Source organism: Chelonia mydas, chromosome 8 (assembly GCF_015237465.2).
Source record: "Chelonia mydas isolate rCheMyd1 chromosome 8, rCheMyd1.pri.v2, whole genome shotgun sequence".
Lineage (NCBI taxonomy): Eukaryota > Metazoa > Chordata > Testudines > Cheloniidae > Chelonia > Chelonia mydas.
Genome location: NC_057854.1, coordinates 89,612,118 through 89,631,220, shown reverse-complemented (window position 1 = coordinate 89,631,220; position 19,103 = coordinate 89,612,118). Strand labels below are relative to the sequence as shown.

The 19,103-nt window shown below is 39.8% G+C and overlaps 1 protein-coding gene across 8 annotated transcripts in view; it reads left to right on the top strand.

Annotated features, from left to right (window-relative positions):
- PATJ (PATJ crumbs cell polarity complex component) overlaps nt 1–19,103 on the top strand; it is a 210,404-nt gene that overhangs the window by 179,446 nt on the left and 11,855 nt on the right. For 5 of the 8 annotated variants that reach the window (XM_043552634.1, XM_037906549.2, XM_043552635.1 and 2 more), the window contains 7 exons: nt 3,759–3,952; nt 5,818–5,965; nt 7,161–7,247; nt 12,160–12,277; nt 13,536–13,576; nt 14,020–14,142; nt 16,879–16,983. In XM_043552634.1, coding sequence (XP_043408569.1) covers nt 3,759–3,952; nt 5,818–5,965; nt 7,161–7,247; nt 12,160–12,277; nt 13,536–13,576; nt 14,020–14,142; nt 16,879–16,983 — 816 coding nt within the window. The remainder of the gene's footprint in view (nt 1–3,758; nt 3,953–5,817; nt 5,966–7,160; nt 7,248–12,159; nt 12,278–13,535; nt 13,577–14,019; nt 14,143–16,878; nt 16,984–19,103) is intronic. The other 3 variants (XM_027821512.3, XM_027821510.3, XM_027821507.3) reach the window with 1 other exon arrangement.

The following is a 19,103-nucleotide window of genomic DNA, read 5'->3' as shown; positions in this document are numbered from 1 at the left end:
TTTTCACAAACTGCTATAAACTGCCAATTACAGATTGATAAAATGTAATATATTCTCAGACAAGATAGTTTTGAGTTACATCAATGCCATGTACGAATGTACAATAGTTAAGAATCATCTGTTTAATCTTTTATTTAGAAGCCTGCTTTATAGTGTAACCTCTTAGTACCTTTGTTATGGCTTTTATGTTCTGCAATATATATGTAGAGCATGTCCTTGTAATTCTGGTCAGCATTAGCACAACATCTTTAACAGATTAATAATCGTCAGTGTATATGTTTCATCAATAATCAACATAATTATAAGTACCATTTTTATTACCCTTTTTATAAGCTTGATGTTTTCTCTGGACCCCAGAGCCTTTTAAAGCATTATACTGAGAAAAATGGAGAGTTTATAGTTTATTTTTTAATGTATTGTCTAACTGTAACTCTACATGGGCATAAAAGCTGAGCTTTGCAGGATACTGTGCAAATAAGTGGGTGACTGCAGAGTGATTCCAAACTATTCATGCAGGCTGACCTATGGAGCTTAATCTGTGGTGTCAAACCCTTAGGCTTGTATTTTGCTTATATAATTAGAGTAATTTGATTGCCTAGTTGTTCTGTATGCACGTGGTCACCAGAACAATTTTATTTGTAACTTAACGTAATAAACCGACTGACACCATAATTGTTAGAGACAGTTGGAAAGGGTTAGAAAGGGTTAAGAAAGGGATGTTGTTGACTGCAAATTAGACTTGAGTCAGTCTCTGGTGGTTCTAGTGCAGCTGTTTTTAGTGTCTCACTGTCAGATCAGGACAAATTCCCAGCACACCCATTTTGCTGTAGTGCATGGGGTTAGAAAAATAGTGAGGGCACTTGGAGAGTTGTTTTTACAACTCTTGCACAGAAAATATTTTTTTTATGTTAAGGTTATATTTATTTTCATTTTATAAACAACTGTGTCTTAACAACATGTGATTATTAACCATGTGATTAAAAATGGAGAAGGTTAATAAATTCTTCACTGACCATGCAGGAAGGTGCAAATGTGTGTATGCCATAATGTTTGTATGAATTGTAACCTTTAAAGCTGCCCTAATGAGGCAAATGTACAACATGTGCAGACATGGTTGTGTAAAGAAAAATATAGGGATGTGTAGCATATACATAAAAGTATGCATCCTATTTGGAATTAATGAACTTATATATTAACTTATGATTAATATATAACTACAGTATGATCAGGAGTACAAAGAAGCTTTTCCCCTGCATAGTAACTTATAAAAAATATACACTATTGTATTTACGTGTTAGTATTACATTCTATAATTACTGTATTATACCTTTATACAATTACTGTTTCATCTTCCCTATTAAACCTTGAAATTTTTACACACTAGAATTTTTTAATACATGACAAGTAAATGAATGCACAGAGCGGATAATCTGAAGATGGTTTAAAGTAGGCTTGGAAGGATTAGATTTTTATCTTAAATGTCAATTTCGCCATAGACACACAAACCCAGGAAAGAATATTTCCATTGATGGTAATCGAAATTTACGAATAGGCAAAGTAACAAAAATGCTGCTTGAGAATTTATTAGAGTTTGATTTAAGGATATTTACTTTGTATAATTGGACATGTGATGATGACAATTTGTGTATTACCATGTATAAAACCTTAACACTTTGCATCTCAGTGTCTACTGTCATTAAATAATTATTTTCTCTCTCTTTCACTCCCCCTTCTCCCCCCCCCCCCCCACATTTTCTGCATCTGTGAAAATTTTAAATGGATAAAAAAAAACTGGGGGGGGGAGGATGCTTAAAACTCATAATTTTGTGCAACTGTGAAAATTTAAATTGATGTTTTTTAAAAAGTTTAAAAATAAACATGGATATCCATTGAAATTATGCAAAAATAAAAATTGAATTTTGCAAAGCCTACTTTAAAGGATATTGATACAGATATTAGGTTTGGCTAGATCTGGAATCAGAATTTCAAGTTGCAGTACTTTTTGAGTACTTCTACATTTGCTCAGACCCAGTGCACCATTCAAGCTCAATCTTAGGTCGAGAAGCTTAACTGTGAGCTTCTGTAGTGGTCTTGTGTGCCATCTATTGGAACAAAGCAAAATAATCATTTAATAGCAACTTCTTTAAAGCTAAGATATTGTCACTTTCTAACTTTTTTGTAAGTTTACATTTGAAGCTAGTGAATCTACTAATGAGAATTAGAAAATAATGCTCTCTTACCACAGATGAGAAAAGATCTAGTTTCCAGCCAGTACTTAATTTTTTCCTTATTTTTTTCCTGTTCTTCAGTATTGTGATGTTGGGGGGGGATCTAAGCATTCATACCAGCAAAGAAGCAACAGAAATGTATAATGTGCAGAGGAGAAAGATAACACTTTCACCTCTGATACTAGGAGTAGAAGTAGTTTTATGAATGTAAATGAATTGAGTTTGGTTGTCTCTCCCCATTGTTCAGTAGACAAGAGTGAACACTACAAAGCCACCAGTTGACAGCTTTCTGGTCAGGAGAGGCCAGGACTGAGTTATCATAAAGAGTACATCTCACTTCAAGCTGAGGTGACCCAGTACAAGGCATCATAGGAAAGCTCACAGTTGAATATGTAAAAAGAAAAGGAGTACTTGTGGCACCTTAGAGACTAACCAGTTTATTTGAGCATGAGCTTTCGTGAGCTACAGCTCACTTCTGTGTAAAGCTCAGCACTGTAAATTGGTGGCATAATTTTTTAGGAGTATCGGTCCTCAGAAAATGGTGCTCAGCACCTCAGAAGATCAGGCCACTAAGTTGTAGTGCCTCGGCACTCAAGTTTGAAAATTTTGGCCTGAAGTTGTGGTAGGTGGTGGGTTTTTGTCTATGGATATTTGCAAGTGTGAGTTTTCCCACAGTGGGCTATTCCAGTCACCTCCGCTCAGGATGAGAAACTAAAATGTCAATTTAATTTTCCGTTGCGTTTCACTAGCTGGCTTCTTTATTCACCTCTGTGAATAAAGGGGAGATATCTGCAAATACCAAATCACTGAATACCACATATCTTGCAGTCAATTTTAGTCAGTAGGAATTTTACCTGCGTAAGGACTGAGGGATCAAGCCTCAAGTTAGAACCTACTTAAAAAGTTTTAGATAACGTTGGGAATTATTCTGCAGTTATTCTGTCACTTTACTCTTTGTGATGTTATTGCACCCATATTTTCCAAGAAAGGAAACAGGGTTGTCATAACTGAAATACACAAGGTCAATAATCAACCATGTCAAATTCGTAAACTATAGGGCAATGTAAGAATGGCTAATATACAGTAGCTGGATGGATGGTGTTGTCGTTAAGGCACTAGACTGGGACCCAGGCAATCACAGAATTATAGAATATCAGAGTTGGAAGGGACCTCAGGAGGTCATCTAGTCCAATCCCTGCTCAAAGCAGGACCAATCCCCAATTTTTGCCCCAGATCCCTAAATGGCCCCTTCAAGGATTGAACTCACAACCCTGGGTTTAGCAGGCCAATGCTCAAACCACTGAGCTATCCCTCGGAGCTGGGTCCAGTTCCTGCCTCTGCCACAGACTTCCTGTGTGACTTTGGGCAAGTCATTTACTTGCTCTGTGCCTCACTTTCCCTCTCTGTAAAATGTAGTAAGAATACTTCCCTGCCAAACAAAGCTGTTACAGGGATATATACATACTGTGGGGATGAAAAGCTCATTAATAACTGTAATTAGGAAAAATAACAGTTTGATGGTTATTTCAGGTTAATGGCGTTGATTTGAGGAATGCTAGTCATGAAGAAGCTATCACAGCCTTGAGACAGACACCTCAAAAGGTGCAACTGGTTGTTTATAGAGATGAAGCTCATTATAAAGATGAAGAGAATTTGGAGATTTTCTATGTGGATCTACAAAAGAAAACAGGCAGAGGACTAGGTCTAAGCATTGTTGGAAAACGGTAAGAACTTCTCATTTGGAATGCAGTTGTGGTAAAAAACAGAATTTATTTTGCCATGCAAACAGTTGTAGCCGTTACATGGAGTGTGAAATACAGAAAGAATGGCTCCAGCCACAAAAGTCGGGATCTGAATTTCTCCTGGGGGGTTTTCAGAGTTGGGGTTTTGATGTAGACTCCTCTAGAAAGAACAGTGGCATGTATGTCATGTAATAACACTATTCCCAAGGCTGTTGGTTGTTTCCCTTGGCATTTGGCATTTTGTAGCATAACATAATAGTACTAAGAATATCAGTCTGTGAAGGGTCTGGTCTAGTGACCAAAATTAGGACTGAGAGTTAAGCGCTCTTGTGTTTTATTCCCAACTCTGATTGTGTCTGTGACAGCTGGCAAATCCTATCCTACCTGGATTAGCTTTCCTGGCTTTAAAATATGGATAGTACTACTATCTACTGCCTGGAAGTGTTTTGAGGATTAGTTAGAGAGCTCTACAATCAATAACTATAAAATACTAGTCAGAACACAATGCGGAGTCAGAAAGGGTACAGTCAGTAATAGCTGCTTAAAAAGTAAACATGGCTTTTTACTAATGTATTTTTAAAGCATTTCTTTTAAAGTTGTTTATACTAAAGCTGTGGTATATTAAATTTATCTTTTATTGCTAGAGAAAACTTATAGCACAAGCAAAGTCATTGATCAGTCTCTGTGTATAAAACTCACAGCAACTGCTGTTTCTTATTGCCAAAAAAACCCCAAACCCATCATGTAATTATCCCAACTGCTTGTGGTCAGTAAAGATTCTATGGCAGTTTTCACAAGAGTGGAGATGTTTAACCCTGGTGGTGTGAGCAGATTCTCATATGGGTAATTTAATTCTGCTTCCTGCAACCTGATATGGAATTCTCCAGTCCTCCCCACAACTGCCTTCATGCCAGACTGTTGTATAGTATTGCTAGTAATGCTCCTATGGTGGTTGCAGTTCCCTCCAGAGCTAGCTGAATTTCTGTGGTAGATTAAATTATCCCTGTGTATAGTTAGTATTATTATTATACCATTTTGTTTGTGAAGCAAGTGGTAGGTTCCTTCAGGATAAAAGATAGTGTATGCATTAAGTGGAAGTTAGTATTCACCTCTCTTTGGCCCTTTACTTTCTCCACACCAAGCTGAAGTAGCGGAGCTAAGTACCAAGGGGTTCTTCAGGGACTGAGGAAGGAATTCTCCCTTGTTCTGTGGCTGGTGGATCGACTGGTCTTGTCCCCTTTGTGTTTTAACCCACCTCTAGCATGCTCTCACAAGCCTTACGGTCCAGGTACATGGGACATCCCACAGAGCTGGGCTCTCTGCTGCCCAGGGTGCACAAATTCATGTTCAAGCTACAAGAATCTGTGTGCAGTGCTCTGTGCTCTTCTCTGTGCCTTGAGGCCCTCAAAGGCTGCAGAAAAGAGAGAGCATTTGGCCCTGTGTGAGAAAAAGAAAATCTATAGTGAAGCCACTTCTTACCAAGCATATCAAGAGATAGTCTAACTCTATCCTTAGCAGATTGTGCCTTGGTTTCTGGGCAGTATTTTTAAATTACAGTAGCATATGCTTTTCTTATCTGAACAGATTGTACGCATCAGAACTAATAGCACAAGGGGAAAGGGAAATAGTGCATGGTTTACTATTTTAATGAGTTTAAAATCTGTAGCTTATGATCACCTCAGAAGGTCAGGTGTAATCTAAAATTAGTTTTCTCAGCTCCCAAAACTAAAATTAGTTTTTCTCAGCTCCCAAGTTTCTTTTAATGTCTCATAAATGCATGTAATCTGAATTGCACTCACAGAGACTAGTGGATTGTGTAATTAGCCATATGCTTCTTGTATTGTCAGAAATGGAAGTGGAGTGTTTGTCTCTGACATTGTTAAAGGAGGAGCTGCAGACCTGGATGGGAGATTAATACAAGGAGATCAGATCTTGTCTGTTAATGGGGAGGATATGAGACATGCCTCACAAGAGGTTGTTGCCACTATCCTCAAGGTGAGTACATAATACATTCTTAGATATAAAACTGCAGTTACTGACCGTGTACAAGGTAATTATCTTGGAGTGCTATTTACACATAACCAGGACAACCTGAAACCGATTATCGAGACAGATAGGAATTTGATAGGGAAATTACACTGAGAGATTCATTTAGTTTTAGCTTTACATGTATATTTATGTAGTACATAGTAGCAAAATAAAGATACAGATATTACTTTAGGCATTTATTTGAGAATGTAACCATTTATTTCAAGCAATGGGAAAATGTTATGAAAGCCAAGAGGCATAATGTGGAACTGAATTGGAAGGAGATGCTTTTGGTTTTGCTTGCACTAACCTAGCAGCCATAGAATTGCAGTGTAAAATTTGTTCTAGCCCAGGCTTTCCTCACATGTTGGTGCTGTTGCCCTAAAATACTTGGGGACAAATCCTGGCTAGAAATACATCCAGGCCATGGACAAGCCTTCTCATGGAAACTCTGTCCCCTCCTTTGCTGCAAATGCACAATACTCTTCCATGGGACTGTGGAAAAGGGCATTGTGGAAAAGGGCCAAGGAGAGAATGCCTGTGTTAGGATAGGAGGGGACAGAAGACTGTGGATGCTATTTCTGGCCATAGGGAATATTATTATAGCCTGCTACCTCTGCCATCTACCTGAAATTACATTGGGAGGAGAGATCCCATGAAGGTTCCCTGTGCAAAGTTCTTTTATTCAAGCTTTGCATGATGGCAAGAATTTGGCCCACCTAGGAATCAGCAAGCAAGGGTATGAGGATGTGTTATTAAACTGAATCTGCTTATCTTAAATTCAGATTTATTCTGTTTTACGGTATTTTTCCTGCTGATGTATTATTTTCCGTTGGGCACGTGGGGTGGGGTTTGCTGCTGGTTTTGTTATGGACTGTGTGTGTAATTGGTGGCTGGGCATCGAGGGCCTGAACCAAAGATCATTAAGTCAATGGAAAGTCAATAATTTCAATAGGTTTTCTATGAAGTCCCTAGAGTCTGGGATGGATGCCTTTTATGTTGTTCAAATAAAACAAATGGAATAAAAAATTAGATTTTAGGTTTCAACATTCAATGGTTACTTCAACATTATGGCCTGAAAATATATGTGAGTAAGTCTCCGAAAGCTGAAATTTTGTAACCCTGTATAAATACCATGTATTATATTTTATTATATTCCAAGTGTGCTCAAGGGCTAGTGCACCTAGAGATTGGAAGACTGAGAGCTGGTTCTTGGTTATCATCACGGAAAACACCCCAAAGCAGTGAGGTTAGTGACAATTGTATCAACAGACAATAAAGTCATTGCGTTCTGCATGGAATGTAGATGAGGGTCTGTCTGGAGCAGCTGACGGAATCTGGGAGGTGGATTATTATTTTAAAATTATCATTATACAGTACTGTTCTTTTTCAGTAGTTTTAAGTAAATCTCCTATCTACAAGATGTTTAAATCAGGTGTCCTACACTTAAATATTGGGCAAGTAAAAAGAGGAATGGGCCAGTGCTTTCATTTTCAGCATGTCTCTGGCTTGAGCATACCACAGACATTTAATCACTTTTCCATCTAATAAAACTGCCCTCCCCCCAGAATCAGAATGCTATGTTCCTGTAGCTATTTTTGTAAACCCAAAATAACTTTATGACACGAAAGTGTATCTTTGCCTAGCTCATAATAGCAGAGCTGTGTGCAAAATATTGCACTCAAAGAACATACAGAACAATTTTCTACTTCACTTATTTTTTCCAAAATAAAGGAAAATGCTTCAGTTTTCAACCAGTCCAATTTTTTAGCACTTGCACTGTGAACGGTGTTGCCATCAAAACTGAAATCTGTATGCAACAGAGGAGAGTGGCATTATGGGATGCCGTCTCACCTGAATCATACTGTTTTGACTAGGAAAACTTACGGTCATAACACAGATTCCTTCTGGGAACTCTGGCTCACTCACCAAAGTATTTACATTGTGAAAATCAGATTTCTCCCTGGGGCACCCAGGCAATGCTTTGAGATCACATTATTGCTGTTGAAGATGCAGCATACTGCCTCCTACTCTGAACACAGCCAGCTGTATGGGCAAGTACATAGGGGTATGAAGCCCAGCCTCACCCCCCCACTATGGCAACTAGCACCCACATGTGTGCTGGGAGAGAGCAAAGGCTCTGCTTCCTAGCAGGATCTTGATCATCTCCTGAAAAAAGGAGAGAGTTCTTTGCAGCCTTCTCCCCTCTTTGTGAAGCCACACAGGAGTTGCACAAAATCTGATCCATGGAAAATAAGCCAGTACTGCCTCTCTGTGCTTCATAATGGTTAAAGAGTGTAGCTGAAAAAGAGGGAAAAATACTGAGACTGAGAGTGGATGAGGGTCAGTCAGCAAAGAAAGCAAGTGTTGATTGTGGGGAGTCTTGGAGTGGATGCAAAAGGGTAGAGAGACCTACAAAACAAAACTTCTGCTGGTCCTCCTGGTAGAACTAGAAATCTGGATAGATGTATCTCCAAAGTCAGTAAGAGAGAAGATGATTTGAAAATTGTACTTGTTCAATAACCACTTAGGAGCCTATGCTCCATTTTCAAAAGTGACATTTAGGAATCTGAGTCTTACTGAAAGTTAATGGGACTTACGCTCCTAAGTGCTAGATCAATTTGAAAATGAGATTTATGCTCTTTTGAAAGATTTTACCCTGAGTTCCTGAAAACCTCAGTTCCCTACAAAGAAAGAAGGGTTGAAGTTCTCTGCCAGGCTTTGAGCCAAAATTAATACATAGAATTATGATGGTGGCAAAGCACAGCGGGAACTCCTCCAGGAATAGAACCCATGATACCCAGGCCTCTACTCTAAGCAGTATACAACACACCCCTGTAACTGCCACCAACATGTTGTCTGAGACCTTGGGAACCTCATTTAACATCTTTGTGTTTCAGTTTACCCAAATGAGGATCATACTTACCTGACAGGGGTGTATGTAAAACTCTGAGTTCCTCAGATGAGAAGTGCTGTATCATGGTGTAACCATACAGACACATTTTCATACAGACACAGTGTCTAAAGTTAGGATCCTATATCCATATTTAGGCATTTTCAGAGGTGCTCTGAAATACTTGCAAATCCCACTGAACTCAGTAGGAGCTGCAGGTACTCAACACCTTTGAAAATCTGGTCCTTTTATTTGAGTGCCTACATATGGATTTAGGAGTTTTTGATGCCCATGTTTTGGTCAGTATTACTATTATTGACACTGAAAGTGTCTGTCCTATAGAGTATGCATTAGTTGGGGGAAGTAGGGTGAAAATTGATTTGAGTTCTGATAATTGCTTGATGAGTAGATTCTTGAAATCCAGGGCTAAATTTTCAAAGTGGCCTTAACATTTGTACTTTTTTTCATGCGCAATTTCTAAGTGCCTCAAAGCTTGGATTTTGCAAGCTGGTCAATTGCAAATACCGAGGTATGTGAACTAAGAAATGATTTTTGAAAACCTGGCTCCCACTCAGTTTTCCACATAGATCCACCAAAGTTTAAGTATTCTATGTCAATTTATATCAGTTGAAGCTCTAACTTTGTAAGCACTATGTGGATCAACATTTTTAAAATGTTCTACGTTAGCCCAATAGTCAAAACATTTAAATTTGGTGATTGGGCAAACAGTTCTTAAGTTACTGTAAATTGTGGTACTATAAAGAAAAGATTTTCAGATGATGTTGTAGCTTTATAAAACCACACAGCAATGAATGTAATTCCATAGGTGTAAACAGATTTTTTTGTGACAATCCATTTATCACTCTTTTTTGTTTCCATTTAATGGTACTCTGCAGTACATGTCCCCTTCTCACTGCATAAGCATATGTGCCTTGTTTGTACTGCATATCTAAGATTTGCCTCACTCTGAACTATTCAATAGAAACTTGTCTGACCTACATGCATTTATTTCTGAGCTTTATTCCAGACTAGTCCATGGAGCTCTCCAGAGAGCAGAGAGCTTGTGCTAATGAGTTCTCCGTACACTCTAAGGAACACTAATCCTGATTCCCCAGAAATTTTATTAGCACTTTGTGGCTTGAAAATCTATTTGACTAGAAATGTTTCTTTGGTGCAAAGCATGCATGGCTGCAGCTTGGCTGCTAGGATTAAAGTAGGGATGGATGAAAAGCTGTAGAAAATATCCACACGGGTTGGAACCTCTCTGTTCCTAGATTCGGATAGAAATGAATAGTACGTTAAATGGCTTGTCACTCACCTAGTTCCAGTTATCCAAACAACAAGTGTGCCCTTTGTCCCACTTACTTTTCTATCTCATTCTGTCCTTTTTCTATACCCATGGATTGGACCTGTACTCAAAATAAAAGTATCCATTTATGATCCTCTGCTTCTCTCTGCCATCACCAAACTCAACTTTTAATCTTATTGGTCCAGCCCCCTTGCTGTTCCTTTCTGCTTTCACAGTCTAATTCTTTAATATAGTACACCCACATGAGAGGGTCTCTCAGGTAGTAGGGCTGTCCCATGGATTAGAGAGTTACTCATTAAAGCCACTGGCAGTAGGATAAAAAATAGTCTCCCTCGCTGGATACAAATCCAGGCCTTGGGGTGGATTTATCCTAGCCTTAGCTAACAAATCCCTCAGCAGGTTGTCCCAGGGAAGACAATCTATGATTGATGAGGTTTAAGAGTTTAGATGGGCCCACAAAATAACTCCCCACCCATCCGAAAGCATTTACGATTCCTGCCCCAACCGCTTGTGCACAGGGCCAGACTGAGAATTTTGGGGAAGTTCAGCAAGATGCTTTGTGGGATATAATCCAAACGTCATTGACTCCCACCGTGAAAAAAGTGTCTGTGGGGAGAGAGGAGGTTTTGGTCCCCACCACCCCACAGTGTCCTGCTGCAGAAGTTAGAGCCCTGCAGCTGTTCCGTACGTCACTAATTCAGACTATATATATTTGCATTTTCCCGGCTATCTTTGCAAGGCACAGGGCTAGAAACTTTTTGTTCAACATGGAAGCTGAGCACTCTTTATGTGGTCTCCAAACACGAGCCCCATAATCCATCCCTTCCACAGAAAATCCTCTGGCAGAATCCTGAGGCAGGGAAATTCCATGAAAATCCACAGATTTTTTTTTTCCCAAATTCCTTCAGTGGAGTGGAAGCAAAATGTAACATGCTCTACTACAGAGGTAGTCGCATCTGGTCACCAGAATTCATGGATCTTCGGAGATCTCTGAATCTTGGGGATCTGTGGAAGGGCATAGGGTCGTACATCCAGAAGCCTCTGCAGTGGCTATAGCAGGGGTGGCCAAACAGCGGCTTGTGAGCCGCATGCGGCTCTTTTACAATTGAAGTGCGGCTCGCAGAGCGCCCCATCCCTCTTTTCCCCCCATTCTCCACCTTCCAGACTTGGGTGTTGGGGAGCTCAGGGCTTCTGTTTCAGCAGGAACAGGGCTGAAGCCCTGACAGGTGCCTCCCTCAGGGCAGAAGCCGCAAACCCCAGCCGGCATGCCCCGTGGAGCTGAAGCCCTGCGCCCCGGCAGGTGCACCTGGCTCTCGAACTTCTGAAGATTATCGTATGCAGCTCAAAGGGTCAGTAAGTGTGGCCACCCCGGGCTATAGCCTTCTACAGCTCCCTGGCAGCATGACTGTGTTGCTTTTCCTACCTGCAGCAGCCATGGGAACACTCCTTTGAGGGGGGGATTCACCAGCACAAAAGAGGCTCGGTATCAAAACTGATGTCCCCTCTGGCTGTACTAACTCACCTGCAGAATCCCCACAGGCTGCCAGTGGAAAATGCACCATCCCTCTCATCCATCCTCACACGCAGTCCCAGAGACAAATGGAACTGTGCCATGGAGGTGTCTGATCCCCACTTCCATGGGGCCAGGAGCAGATCAGCGTCTGGGTCGTCCCCACCGTAGGTGTATCTAAGAAGTGTAATCTGGCCCTTTATAACTAAGTCCAGTATTGCGTGTATGACCAGGGATAGACCACTTTGGAGAGGAATGTGGAGTAGATAGATGCCTGAGTTTCCAGCACAGGAGCCCTGTGGATGCAGGAACTCTCCAGTCTGAAAGCCATCGAACCTATCTCTAGTTTCACTTCTTTGGCACAGATGGGCCCTCACTTCTAGAAGAACAAACCTGGGGCTATAGCATTTGGTTTGCCCCACAATTACTGGTTTTATCTTTATTTTCAGGTGAACCAACACAGCATGCATAGTCACTTTCATCCTGCACTGGCTCCAGTCATCACTACCTTACAGAACTTTGTCAGCACCAAGAAGCTGTCGGCAGATGCATCTCAGAGAAATTCAGGTACAAACTAGAGAGAGATGCCAAAATCACTGTGTGTGTGTGTGTGTGTTATTTCTCAGAGACACGAACCTCTGTTATGCTGGTTTAAAAATAAAGTCCTGTATTATCCATCTCCCACAAGATTTATTCTGACATTCCAAACCCCCTGAGCAGCTTCCAGCAAATGCCATTATTTTAAAGTAAATTTCCAGAGAAATGTTTCCTTCTTCTCTAAATATAGACTTCCCACTCTCCTCCCCAGTTTCCCTAACCTGAGGTCCAGAATAGGCAAGATTCTTTCCTATGTTAATATCACTTACCTCTATCCCTGAGAGGGCCTGAAATATTGCCATTTGTTTGCCATGCCTTCCATAATTCACTTCCATCTTTGCAACTCATTAGCAGTGTGCCGATCCCAAACTCAGGCTGAGAGAACCTTTATAATCCATAGTACCATTCTGTACTGTATGTATGTGCAATCTAATATACATATAATCTGTAGAGAAAAGTACTTCTATATATTAATCAAAATCATTAATTCTTGAAAGAGACTGATACCATTGATCTTCAGAAACATATCTGATATATTTTAATTAAAGCCAACACAGTTACTGATAGGTTTCAGAGTAGCAGTTACTGAGAGATCCTTTCTAGAGACTTACCCGTCAAAACCCTGGATCTGAATACTCAATCCTTGAGGCCATTTAGCTCCAGTTTCATATTTTTTGCTTCTAGACTATCTCCAATTCTTTCATATAATTTTAGTGCTTTTTAGCTTGTGCTGTAGCTAGTTGTGTGCCACGAGGAATCTGTGCCAGACAGACTGATTAACTTGATGTCTATTATTTACTAATACAGCACAAATTAGAAAAGGAAATCAATAGAACTTTAGCAGGCATAAACCAGACATATACAGTACCCTTTGTGATGGGGACACTGTGATTTATGAATAATAAGCTGATCTTTAATTGAGTGCAACACACAATAGGTCTATATTCCCTAGGCCAACAAAACACTGCCATTCAATAGATTATGTGAGCAACTGCTGCGTACAGTGGATGTCACAATGGCATCTATCAAATAGAGTGATTGTATCCATGTTTATCACTTGGTGAAACAGAAATCCTGTCCTTGTCACATGATCAGCGCCCAAAAGGGCTCTGCTTCTGCTCAGTGATAACTTTGGCTAGTCAGCCAGAGACCATTGTCACCTGACAGTGTTATCTCTTAATTATGTTATCTCTTAGTTACAGAAGCTAATTGTTTGTTTCTTTTTTAGTAGGAGTAGATATGGACCTGAGAACTGTGGAGATAATGAGGGTCAGTGAGTTATTTTCTGAAAGGTGTTGTCTCCAGTGAAAGCTGTTAATTTTTCACTACTTTTTGGCATGCAAAATTGCATTATTATTTAATTGGTGTTGGCACTTTATGGTTTTATTTATAGCTATATATGTGAGGTGGTGTTACTGAATTAAATATGTCCAACCTGCCTGGGTATCTCAGTTTCTTTTACAGGCTTGGGACCCTATTCTGCAAACACCTGCTACCGAGCATAGTTCTCTGTACAATGAGTACAATGTGGCTGGTTATAGTAAGTCCCATAGTAATATATAAAGGACCAGGCTGTCACCTAACAGAACTGTTGTCTTGAATCACTGAGTGCAGATGGGGACTATATATAGACATACACACACTCACGCACATACACACAGAGCTATAGATTGTTACACTGTGAATGGTTATGATATGTTTCTTCCTTTTAGGGACCAAATGATGCCCTTGGTATCAGTATAGCAGGAGGGAAGGGAAGCCCATTAGGAGATGTTCCAATCTTTATCGCCATGATTCAAGCCAGTGGAGTAGCAGCACGTACCCAAAGGCTCAAAGTAAGTTGAAGGGGGACTATAGATAGCCTCCTCTGTTAGTCACTATTTTATCTGGTGCTCATTTAGAAAGGGAGCTCTCAAACATTTGTAAGTGTGGATCACTCCTGGATAGGCACTTAGACCCCCTTCCCTCCCATTCGTGATCAGAGACAGCCTGTGCCTGCTGCTGCTGAGTGCAGTACCTTCCCGTGACAATTACATTGATTGTCTATGTGAAAATGTAACATTAAGGAAGTATTTAAATGTATTTGCAACAGTCTCTTAATGCAGTCCAGTAGCTGGGAACAGAGGGGAAAGTCAGCACTACATGACCAGTCAGCTCTGCAAGGATCAGAGGCAGTTGCTTCACAGGCCATAGGTGGTCCATGGACAACAGTTGGGGTACCCCTTAGATCTTATACAAAACAAAAACTCTGGCAACACGTAGCTGATTTTAAATTGAAACTGACTTTTTCAGGTGCCAAAACTAAATAAAATTACACTTTCCCTATTGCCACTTGGCTTTTATAAGGTAAATTCGAAAGACTGTTGCTCTTATGTTTCAGTTTTTGATAAACTATTGTGCTGAACATCCCACGATTAGTGGGTAGACTTTCAGGATAACTATCGTTATTAGAATGATTGCAGTCTATAAGTACCTACAAAAATTAGGAAATAAAATTAGGTAATGGGCTCTTCAGTCTAGCAAACAAAAATATAACAAGATCCAATGGCTGGAAGTTGAAGCTAGACTAATTCAGACTGGAAATAAGATGTAAATTTTTAACAGTGAAGCATAACTAACCATTGGAACAACTTTTCAAAGTTGTGGTGGATTCTCCATCACTTGCAATTCTTAAATCAAGACTGAATCTTTTTCTAAAAGATATACGCTAGTTGAAATAACTATTTCAAGGAAATCCTACATTATTATACAGGAGGTCAGACTAGATCTGCTCCTGCGGGAATTCTGCATCAAAAAATTAAAAATTCTGTGCACAATATTTTAGAATTCTACAAAATGCTGCATATTTTATTTGTCAAAGCAACACAATATAAGCATAATTATTTTGGTAATTTATTTCAAAATACCTGTCAGCAAGTATATCTGTTGTAATAATAAAAAAAAAAAAAAGATTCAGGAATTTTTTTTTTTTTGACAGATTCCTTACTATGCAAATTAATACAGAACTTTGAGTAATTCATTTAAACTACAATACAGAAACGTATTTACTGCACCCCTTAGAAGCAGTATAAAGGCTTGGGGGAGTCAGGGGTAATGGAGGAGCTGAGGGAGAGAGAAGGAGCCCAGGAGTGAACCTGGAGGGTTGTTGGGTGTGGTTGGGAGAAGTATGAAACGGGTTTGGGGTGGGGGATTGTTAGGGAGTTGGGGAGCCTCCCCCGTGAAGTCCCTGACTGACCCCCTAGCCTCTCCCTCTTCAGTCAGGCACATCTGCCCCCGTCCCTGTGTGCCCCTCACCCATTTACCCCCTCATCTCCTTGGATCCCTTTAGCCCCTCATCCTCATGTGGCCCTGCACCCCCCTCCTATTCAACCTCAGCTCAGTGCTGTCACCCCACTAGCTCCTGTGCCCTGCCCAGTCTCTCCTCCCCCCCCACCCCCCAGCCCTTCTGAACATCAGTCTGTGAGCCCACCCTCCCAGCACACACATATCCTATGCCTCCTACACTGGCTCCACGGGCAGGGTGGTGTGAAGAACAAAGCCGGCTGCTGTGGCAACAGCCTCTGGTGTGTGAAAGGCAGAACTGCAGCACTTCTGGGGCAGAATATATTTTTTGCGCAGAAAAAAATTCTGCACATATGCAGTGGCGCAGAATTCCCCGAGAAGTAATGATCACAGTAACCTGTCTACACTGCAGTTAAATACCTGTGGCTGGCCCATGTCAGCTTGCTTGGGCTTGTGGCACTTGGGTTAAGGGGCTGTTTAATTGCAGTGTTGGCATTTGGGCTCAGGCTGGAACCTGGGCTCTGGGATCCTCCCCACTTGTGGGGTCCCAGAGCCCAGGCTCCAGCCCGAGCCTTAACATCGACACTGAAATTGAACAGCCTCTTAGCCTGAGCCCTGCAAGCCCAAGTCAGCTGACACAGGCCAGCTGTGGGTTTTAAATTGCAGTGTAGACCTATCCAAGGACCCCTTCTGGTCTTAGAAACTGCATCATAATCTATGGAAATGACCTACTTGAAAGAAGAATATATGTAATGTGCACAGGAAAGCCATGGCTCTGATCCTACAATGAGATCCACTAGCATAGACCCGTGCTTAATGGAACTCTGCAAGGGAGCTAAGGCGCGGTATATCACTAGCATATGTTTTTATTAGACTCCAAAGCTTCTATATTTACTCATTTATGAATTAATATGGATAGTGTCTGCTTTCTTATATTACAGTTAAAACACACACACGCACCCCTCTCCTTATCCATGTACGTGGACATGCATGTGGCCTTTCCATGTGGAATGGAAATGGTTGGTTGTTAATGTCATTCTCCTTAGTCTATTGCTTACATTTGCAAGTATGACCCCTCTTTGTTTATCTCGGCTGTTATTTTTAAGGAACGTGCATTATCCTTCCTCTGAAGAATGCTGAATGATCAGTGGAAATACAGAATCCTCACAAAAGGCATACTGTATATGAGAAGCATGAGAGTGCAGTGCCAAGTTCATAAGGAATTTTAAGCATCCTTAAATTTAATTTTCCTTAATGCTAGTAATTTTCCATTACTGTTGTACTTTTAGGTTGGAGATCGGATTGTCAGTATTAATGGGCAACCTTTGGATGGGCTGTCTCACGCTGATGCTGTTAATCTCCTAAAGAATGCTTATGGGAGCATTATCCTGCAGGTATGGTGATAAATTGAACATGCAGCTGCATGAGGGTAGATAAGTGGTGTTCAAAAAAGACTAAGCACCACTGGCACAAGACATCACAGCGCAGTGGGGTGCTTCTTGATGTGAATTATACAGGATGAAAGCAATAAATTATTATTTTCATTCAAAAGTTCTTTATTGCCACCCATACAGACTGTGAGTGTGATTATATAAAAGCATAACATGGGGAACAAAATGACTTGTTGCTACACATGATAAAGCAACAAAGCTTTTAGCTTCTAACACTTTTTTTCAAAGTAAGTTAGCTACAAACATGGAATGACTCCTTTTCTTGTGCTGCTAGGCTGGGACTGAGCTGTCCAAAGTGTTAATTTCCTTGTTCGTGAAAGTGAAAAAAACCTAAAACTCTAGTTGTGTTTGGTATAAATTATTACATCTCAATTCAGTATATTAGTGCGTAGGACTGACTATCAACCAAACTGCAGCACTTGGGTACACAGCTGATAAATGTGGCAATTAAGAGTAATCTTGGGAGGGAAAAAACACTGTTGAAGAACGTGTAGGTTTTTTGTTTTGTTTTTTTTATTCCAGCAGCCCTCTTCTATGTCTCCAATATACACAACTTGAACCTGCCAAGCGGAAAATACTGGATACAAAAATCTACAAAGAAAATTTCAAAAAGAGAGCTTGTGATAAATAGTGCAGTGACATCAAATTAACCTGTTGGGTCGGATCCTCAGATGATGTAAATCAGAGTAACTCCATTGAACTCAACGGATCTAAAGCAACTTACTCCAGTTGTGCTAGATATAAGGCTAAATACTCAACCTTGAAACTGAAAGGAAAGTGCAGTTGTTTGCTTAAGTGTTTGTAAATCAGCAGAAAGGTGGAAAGATACTGTCATTTAGTGGTCTAATTGTTCCCCACTATTCTACTCACTACTGGTCTATTTTTATTCTTTATTTTTTTTACTGGGATCAAAAAAACAAACAAATCCAGCTTAATCTTTACACAAAGAAATGGGGAAAATAAACGCCAAAGAGGAGGTTCAAAGTAGTGCTGATGCGTAAAATTACTATAAAAATTAGAAACCAAGTTTTAAAAAAAAAAAACCCTCTAAAATATATTATTAATATTATGGCAAAGCAAATCCTAGTAGATTTTTACGCTTCTTATTTTGTTCAACAAAGTTAAAATAAACATTTAAAACTGAGTTCAGGATTATTCAGTTTCTTCCTAGTGTTTTGGACTAGCTTTGTCTCTTTTATATTTGTTCTTGGACTGGTGACATGGTAGTTGTTGAGCTAGTTCTGCAGCTGAAGTCAATTGGAGCTACGTGGATTTACACCAACTGCAGATCTTGCGTGCTAAATTGTTTTGTTTATCATATTGTTGCTGCCAATCAGTACTGTTGTTTTGATATCCACTCAGTTCACAAATTAGAATATGAAGAAGAATGATTTAAGACCAAATGGTACTGATATTAGATGGAGTGCAAAAAATACTAGCTCATTATGTATTTTTAAAGATTAAGATTTCTAATGAAGCATATTGTCAAATATTCACGTTTTAAAAGAAAGCATTTTTGTAATATGTATTTCTTTTTAGAAAATGGTCCTAGTATATAGAAGTTGAAGTTTTTTTCCTCTCACATTCACAACTGCTAGATAGCTTAGAATTTGCTTACTTTCTCTTACACATTTTGTATTTTTATTCTCAATACAATGCAGTCCTTTTCCACAATTAAAAAAAAATTGCTTTATATTTTAAAATACAATTAGACGGGTAAACAAAGTATTCAGGTATATTAGTGGAAGCTGTAAATATGATCAGGAAATGATTATATTAATGCTAAGTATTGGTACTTTTTAATACTTTTTTTATTACAACAATATAAGTGGAATAGTTCTATCAGTCTAATAATCATGACTGACATGTCATTAAGTAATTGTATTTATTATCAAGTTAGACCACCTCATGGCAAACTGCACTGAAAGGTCAGATAATTGTGTTCACTGGGGTGGAAAGGCTTATTATCGGGATGTCCTGTGAAGGGTGTTAAAGGAGTTTGCAAATGGAAGATTAGGTTCTCGGGGGAACAATCATCCCTTCTTGCTGTTTTGATGCTTCAG